Here is a 7,468-nt window from a genome sequence, read left to right as displayed (position 1 = left end):
AAAACTGTACTTCTTGCTTCTTTGCTCTAATAATACCCACCCCATCACAAAGAGTCCAATATGTTAATGAGAAAACTAGCTACAAGCAAATGAAAATTCATCTCTCCAATCGCAGTTGGGCGCACACATTGGTAAGGCATGGACTTCATCATCAATTGTTTTAAGTAACGCCGCCTGAGACACTGACTTAATCAAAATGTAAACAAGCAGCATTAGGCCTGAACAGTAAGTCGAAATTTATTACACTGGATAGTCACAAGCAGTTTTACTGTAAGTGAAATGCCACAGAAGCCAATGATTTAACCTGGAACTGAACTATTCATTCTGAAATTCTAAGAAGACCAAACTAAGTGAAAAACAAGTTTTTCTCAAAGTAGCTTGAATTAAGAACAAAAAACAGAAAGAGAATACGGACTTCTTCACTTAATTTACTTTTAAAAATCTGTCCTCAGAAACATATTCAAAAAATATATAGTAACTTATCTGAAAACAATGAAATGTGAGACAGCATCCTAAACACCCAAGAGAATGCTGAAACTTTTAACTATAAAATATTTCCCAAAGATACAGAGGTAAAAATAAAAATTTAATTTAAAAACCTTACAGAGTTGTAGTTCTGCGGTTCTTTTGAATTCACAACATAATTTAATTGATTTGGTGCGTTCAAATCCCCTGATAAATGAATTGTAGAATGTTGAAGTGGCCAAAAGGGTTTTAGATAATGTAGTGCTACAGGGAACGACGGTGGCAACCCTTGAGGCAAATATTACATACAAACAAATTAATAAGAGTGAAAAAATAATACCAGTTTGATGTAAATTTGTTGGTCAATCATTAGAATAGGCTCCAAAGAATTTCAATTAATTTTCCTTTTCATTGTAATTACAATCATTAAGAAAATATAAAGTACTGTACTATATCATTAATTTTATGTTTTCATTAAGACAGCACCATCAAGGAACTTTCAGTTAAATGTAGATTAAACGCTCATATATAAAAAGAAAAACTAACTACAAGTGGACAGCAGATTACAACAAAATAATCAAAATGGGTTTAAGGACGCCAAATAACAAAATAAATGGAAATTAATATTTTTTAGAATCTTTGGAAGCCTTGACCTTGGTTGTTTTGACTGCTTTGATACATCATACTCTGCTGAACATGCTGTTGCTGTTGATGATGAAAATCCTGTTGTTGGTGTTGTTGGTGTTGCTGCTGTTGTTGTTGCTGCTGCTGCTGCTGCTGTTGCTGCTGCTGTTGCTGTTGTTGCTGCTGCTGCTGTTGTTGTTGCTGTTGCTGCTGCTGTTGCTGACTGCTCATGGTGTTCGCAGTGCTTACGGAAGGGTGTGGGGGCCCTAGCCGAGCTCGCTTAGCATTTGGTCCATGGTGGCTCGATTGATCGCCTTGCCCCTGATTTCCCTGGGGAGGACAAGTCAAAGAACTCTTTAGGATTTATAACAAGATAGTTACTTTCCTGATGGCTACCACATTGCGTTAAGTGATTCAAAAATATCAGAGCAAAAAGTACTTATTAACAAAAAGACAACCAAAACACAATTTTCATTCTTTTTATTACTTTTTTTGTTTTGTAAGACACAGTGTTGGATATTTAGCCACATGTACAAGTTAAAGTATTTCCTTTCAGATAACTTTTAAAATTAAATTAATAAGAAACTAGAGAAATGTTACTCATATCACAGGAAAGTGCCACCAATGGAACCATTCCCAAGCAGAGTCAGCCAGAGAGGGAGTACCAAATATTTCAAAGAGAGTAAAAAATAATAATGTTGATACTTTGATTCTGTGCCTCAGCATGATACTAAAAAATTAAGATCAAATCAAACGATTTATGAAATTATGATTACTTTAGTGTGGGATAAATAATCATGAGGACAATTGAGATGAAAACAACAAATGTATGGAGCTGCAGGCAAATTTACTGGTAAATACATGATGCAGAAGGTATTTTGAAGAAGGATTTCAGAATTATGATGATGCATGATGAAGGTAAAACTCTAACCAGAAGCAGACCCAAAGAAATGAGAAGTTATTCAAGCCGTTATACTCAACACAACAACCTAAAATTAAAATGTCGCAAAATCAAAGGTGGTTTAATTTTCAAAATTAGACAAAATTAGACCTGTGAGGAAAATTATACGCACCTACCAAACTACATATTTCATCAAAACTGGGAAAAATCTAAAGACAAAAATTGCTTTGTTTGGGGAAACTTGAGATAGAGAGCTGGTAAAATGAGGTAAAAACTAGAAATAATAGAATATAAAAGAGGAGTGCCAGCATACTTTTCCCAAAGTATTATGAATATTGGTGGGAAAAAACTACAATATCTTCAAGAATTTAAAAAGCATGGTGCTGTAATAGTAGTACTGATTTTATCTGAGAGAAGTATCACAAATCAAAGCAGCTTTCAAAAATAAATCCTATCTTTGGCCGATATGACAGGTACGGGCAACCAATAACTGGTAAAGTGGAGATTGAGAAAGAATGTAAAGAAAAGACTTACATTTGCAGCTTGATTTTGACGTTTGTTGGCATCGGATTTGTCATCTTGATCATCATCAGTAAGGAACTCCCTCTTAGGGTATGGGATGGGGCACCCTGCGAAAACACTGGGAGAGGGAATTCAATTAGTCATCTGGAATGCAAAAAGTTGCAAAACTACACTTCGATTTCAGCATGAATGAGAACACTAACTCTGAATTTGGCAAGGGATCCTCGAGGAAGTACGGATCTTGCATAGCTTGTTCTGATGTTATACGGCGAGTGGGATCCATTAACAATAATTTTTGGAGCTGTACAATGTTAAGAGACACATAATAATGAGATTTCAGTATGACACAATCTATAGAAATGTACACACTATTGCAGTGTGCTTGAAAATCTTGATGTTATGAATGGGTTTATTTCCAAGAATACACACCAAATGAAAAGCTTTGCTTTCCTGCTTAATTTTGTGACGGTCCATGTACTTAATGAGCGAACAGTTAGTGTAGCTGCATGATAGATAAATAACATGAAAATAGCTACAACACAGGACAACCTTACAATCACAACAAAATAGATATAAAAAATAGAGCTTACTTTGACTTTTTGAAATCCTTTATTAAAGTAGGGTGTTCAGGCATTTTCCTAATATCTTCCCATTCTTTCTCCAGTGGAAAGCCCATGACATTGAATATCCTGGAATTTGAGGAAATTGCTTTAAATTAGAGTATTGATTAAAATGGACAACTCACTAAAATAATGGACATATACCTATCCAACTGATCATGATGATAAGGGTTGCTAGTTTTAATGTCTTCCTGTCTACAGTGAAATATTGGTTCAGAAGTAAGGAGCTCAGCAAAAATACAACCTATAGCCCATATGTCTGGAGAAAGAATAGGAGAAAAGTCTTATTACCAAAATCAACAGCACCAAATGAAACATTCTATAAGCTCTGAATAACTCACCAATAGCCTTTGTGTAATGCCTAGCTCCAAGTAGAAGTTCTGGAGCGCGGTACCAAAAAGTCACAACAACTGGGTCTAAATCTGCTAAGGGTTTAAGGGGAGCATTGAAGAGACGAGCAAATCCCATATCAGCAATCTTTACTCTTCCTCTTTCGATTCCTTCACCCATAACTAAAATATTGGCAGGTTTCTGAAAGAATTTTAAAGAATTAAAATGAAAAACACCATTATTTGTTACCAAACCACTCACATGCTTGAATGGTTACAAAAACAATCTAGGTTTACCAAATCCCTGTGGAGAACCCAATTTGAATGAAGATAATGAATGCCATCCAAAATTTGATATAATAGAGATTTAACCATTCCTTTAGCAACCATGAGAGGTTTCTTGTTTGCTTTTGCAGCTCGGTGAAATTTAATTATGTGCTGAAATTCGATAAAACATAGTCAGATTTTGTTCTGTAAAAATTACAAGACGAAACATAACAATAATTACCCAAAGATCATGTTCAGCAAAGTCAAACAGTAGCCAAACTTTTCTGTCATTGTGTGATAAAAATACCCTAATTAAATTTATCACGTTTGGATGCTTCAGTTCTCGTAAAAGCTAAGGGAACATAGAAATGTCAAAATTATTGTTTAGAACCTATGGATGCACACTTAATTACATTAGACTTACAGCAATTTCACGGCAGGCTGACATGGACAGTCCAGTCCCTTCTATTTGTTTTAAGGCATAGTCCTTAACATTGTCTTTATCTTTCTCCGTTCTGCAATAAAAAGGTCATGAAATTATTTTATTTTTTTAAATTAATTTGTCTCGGCAAGGAATCTATTAGTTGTGACGACCTATTTGCTAGTGAGACTGCTCATCAAAACTTTGGCACAGTATGAACTAAATGGAACATTTCCTTGAGGGTGCAAATTTGAGGAAGCCATAGATTTTTAAACCAAACGAGGAAACTTCACTTTTTACTATAAGAATAATATCAAACAGAATCCATAGTATGTAAACATAATGTAACCTCACTTACGAGTCTTTCCGTTTCGCTTTGTACACATGACCATAGGTTCCTCTTCCCACTTTACAACCCTCAAACTCAAATAAATCTTCGACTTTTGTCCGTTCATTAGAAGTTTTTATTTTAAATTCGTAATCCATCATTAAATGTGATAAATCAGCGTTTCGCCGACTCCCTAAGCATAAACAATATTCTTTTCACAAGAGGAGAGGGGGTGGCGGGGTGAGCGGAGGCGGAGGCGGAGCGGGTTTTTCGGGAGAAACAGCTGTCAGAGGGGTGGGGTGTACTGCAGGAACGTACCCTTCCGTCTTCCATTCTCCCCGGTGTCGTTATGTGGTAAGGTTGGCACAATGCGGGCGGAAACCAATCCAGAAATTTAAAGTAAGTCGCGTCCACGTCTACGTGAGTTGGTGTGAAAATGTGAAGATGGGACTCCACTGGAGCAAACTACAGCCATCACCCATCACCCCAGTTCTGTGGCAAATGGGAAGACTGTCGTAAGTCCACTTATGTCACAAAGTGACTTTTTAACGTATTCGTATTCAGCCGGTCTAGCTCTACAATTTACTTTTCCTCAAAAAACATGTCAGAGGCATAGTTTGGGAGGTAGATAGTGGTGAAATATGTCGTAACTCCAAATTAGATGTTCACTTTAAAGCAAAAATGGCGCAAGTCCACTTACGCCACTTGGCTTGAGAAACTTTGCTGTATCAGATGTCGTAAGTCAAGTTACGCCACTTTACCATATTATCAATTGAAATTTTAGTGGAACAAGTATACTTACGACGTTATGCTCAAAAAAATGATAGTCATTCCATTAAATATTTTTCTTTTACTAGTATCCACTAAGCCCGTCTCAAAGCTAGACAATGTGCGTCTAGCATAAATTTAGCTGTCCTGCAGTATCCTTGTCCTCATCTTGATAGGAAATTTGTCGCAAGTGGACTTACGCCTGACTGCCAAAAAACTAGTAGAATTTCATTTGTCATAAGTGGACATACGCCACTCTTCCCCAAATTAGAACTAAAATCTTTTTGACGTAACTCAATTTTGCTTGTGGAAGGTCACTACTAGAAGGTAAAAGAATTTAGACAATTGCCTATACATTCAGAAGGTCTACGCTTACATTTTAAATTGTTTTTAGTTTGATATCATGCGGAAGACGTTTTCTCTGTTTCCTGAAAACTTAGTCCAAAAAACTTACGACAGTCCTCCCATTTGCCACAGAGTTCCCCCCTGGATTGTTTCCCGCAAAGTACATTCCTACGATGTAAAATCATATTTAACACGCTACTTGCGGCTGTGCATCTTAGGGGGTTAGAGTGTCAGTTTTGGGGTGTTATATGCCCAGAAAAAATGCAATGCCATGACAAGTCAACTGGAAATTGGCAAGTTCAGGTTTTTATTATTTTTGTAAAGAAACAGAAAGAGAGAGCTTTATCCATCAGTTTGAAAGGTGTGAATACAGGGTGGGTGATCCGCGCCGTCTTTTTTTTCTGCTTCCAGTACTGTACTGGATGATTACGTTCACTGGGTTGCATACTTTCACGGGGCCGTAAGATGCCATGGCGAGCCCGCCTGCACGCCTTATGCATCCAGTAACCCCGCTCACCTCTGTGGTTATGCTGTACAGCAGACTGATTCCGGAGAGCGCTCAAGGGGAGCTGCTCCATGAGTGCGACAAGGATGGAGCTATACGGAAGGTATAGGAGAGCGCTCTTCGGAATCAGTCGGCAGCACGCACGAGTGCGGGTGGGCTTATCGCCCCTGTCCACGGCGCCTTACGGGCCGAGCGAGTAGGCAACCCGCCCGCACTCGTGCGTGCGGTACAGCATAACCAAGTGAGCGGGGTTAATCAGCCACCTGGTACAGTATAAGTGGGAAAAAAGACGGCGAGGATCACCCGCCCTTCCTGCTTCCACGCTACAAAAACATGAAGTGCGGTTTTGCCTACGGATTTACGCAACATCGACAGTAGTAGTACTATTTCTGAGAGTTTTCAAAACAGATTCTGGAGAAGCTCGGAACTGGATCAGAACGATGAGATACCCGACAGATGTGGCCATAATCTGTAAGAGTGAACAGATTAAAGTACAATTGTCGCAAATTAGAGGCAATCAGAGATATTAGAGTTTCCCAGCAAATTACCGAACTGAGTGAATGTCGGTCGATGTCCCAAAAGCCAGCTGCGGACACCACGACTGGGCTCGAGGCAACAATTTCTCGGAAGTTGCTGATCTAGGAGCGTTACATATGCATAGCATCATTACCCGTAAAACGGGAGTCGTGAGTTTACACTGGAAATGCAAGTGTGTGAATGTCGCTCACCTGCGTGTGAAATTTCCAGGAAAAATTCATACCTTTACCCCCCTAAGTGTACGAATGGAATGTCGCTCACCTGCAGGTGAACGACATTCACACACTTGCATTTCCAGTGTAATGTGTACGTTCGTTACCTCATCTGCTGTGGCTTCTCCCATCGACCTCAGGGTACAGAAAGTTTCAAGTGGCTGGAGGAAGCCTTTGCCGACCTAAGAGATGTAAAGGAAAAACGAATCGGAAGATTGAAATAATAATGGGGATGGCGGATCGAATACAGGGTGTCTCTTTTAGCGACCGAAAGCGTGTAGAGTAGAGGGTGCCTAGAGGAGTGATTTGAAGATTAGTAAAGTGTTTTACACCGCAGGACGAGAGCGTACCGCCCGCCCGCACTAACCCTTTTGACAGGATCAGTTCGCAAAGGGCGATGCTGCGATCTCGTCAGAAGTCTCAAAAGTGGTGTTCGCGGGGCGCGACGCCCTCGTCCTGCAACACACACGAACCTGGGAGGAGCGAATAGGAGGAGGAATTGTCTCCCGGTGGGGCTTCGGGGTCACGCCCCGCACCAGCTTACCTACCGACCATAGGCGCCGCTTACTTACTTACAGAGTGCAATAAGACACAGCCTATACGCATTAAAGAATTGCTTATGTT

The 7,468-nt window shown here is 39.3% G+C and overlaps 2 protein-coding genes across 3 annotated transcripts in view; both read right to left on the bottom strand.

Annotated features, from left to right (window-relative positions):
* Nucleotides 1-4,740, bottom strand: part of LOC113207412 (cyclin-dependent kinase 8) — a 27,604-nt gene extending 22,864 nt beyond the window's left edge. The window contains exons 1-11 of one of the 2 annotated variants that reach the window (XM_052264630.1): nt 4,508-4,737; nt 4,153-4,243; nt 3,970-4,080; nt 3,759-3,899; nt 3,474-3,663; nt 3,277-3,391; nt 3,103-3,201; nt 2,942-3,014; nt 2,716-2,813; nt 2,525-2,630; nt 7-1,419 (exon numbers count right to left, since the gene is read on the bottom strand). In XM_052264630.1, coding sequence (XP_052120590.1) covers nt 1,096-1,419; nt 2,525-2,630; nt 2,716-2,813; nt 2,942-3,014; nt 3,103-3,201; nt 3,277-3,391; nt 3,474-3,663; nt 3,759-3,899; nt 3,970-4,080; nt 4,153-4,243; nt 4,508-4,638 — 1,479 coding nt within the window. In that variant the 5' untranslated portion in view covers nt 4,639-4,737 and the 3' untranslated portion in view covers nt 7-1,095. Of the gene's footprint in view, nt 1-6; nt 1,420-2,524; nt 2,631-2,715; nt 2,814-2,941; nt 3,015-3,102; nt 3,202-3,276; nt 3,392-3,473; nt 3,664-3,758; nt 3,900-3,969; nt 4,081-4,152; nt 4,244-4,507 lie in introns of those variants that run through there. The other variant, XM_026423967.2, reaches the window with a different exon arrangement.
* Nucleotides 4,741-5,927: 1,187 nt separating this feature from the next.
* Nucleotides 5,928-7,156, bottom strand: LOC113207414 (gustatory and odorant receptor 24-like). Its single transcript, XM_052264666.1, has 3 exons — nt 6,952-7,156; nt 6,644-6,733; nt 5,928-6,564 (listed from the first exon to the last, which is right to left on the bottom strand). Exons 1-3 carry the CDS (start codon nt 6,973-6,975, stop codon nt 6,454-6,456), a joined length of 225 nt encoding a protein of 74 aa, XP_052120626.1. The 5' UTR covers nt 6,976-7,156; the 3' UTR covers nt 5,928-6,453.
* Nucleotides 7,157-7,468: the final 312 nt, after the last annotated feature.

The sequence above is a fragment of the Frankliniella occidentalis genome, unplaced genomic scaffold (genome assembly GCF_000697945.3).
Source record: "Frankliniella occidentalis isolate FOCC.00 unplaced genomic scaffold, Focc_3.1 Scaffold20, whole genome shotgun sequence".
NCBI classification, from domain to species: Eukaryota; Metazoa; Arthropoda; class Insecta; order Thysanoptera; family Thripidae; genus Frankliniella; species Frankliniella occidentalis.
Note: the sequence above shows the minus strand (reverse complement) of the source record. Positions and strands in the feature narration are given on the sequence as shown.

Excerpts from the sequence above, each read along its gene's own strand:
- LOC113207414 (XM_052264666.1), bottom strand. The coding sequence starts at position 6,975 with ATGGGAGAAGCCACAGCAGATGAG. Across the intron at positions 6,734-6,951 it reads GAGAAGCCACAGCAGATGAG|ATCAGCAACTTCCGAGAAAT; the intron begins GTAACGAACGTA and ends TAACGCTCCTAG. Across the intron at positions 6,565-6,643 it reads ACCGACATTCACTCAGTTCG|ATTATGGCCACATCTGTCGG; the intron begins GTAATTTGCTGG and ends TCACTCTTACAG.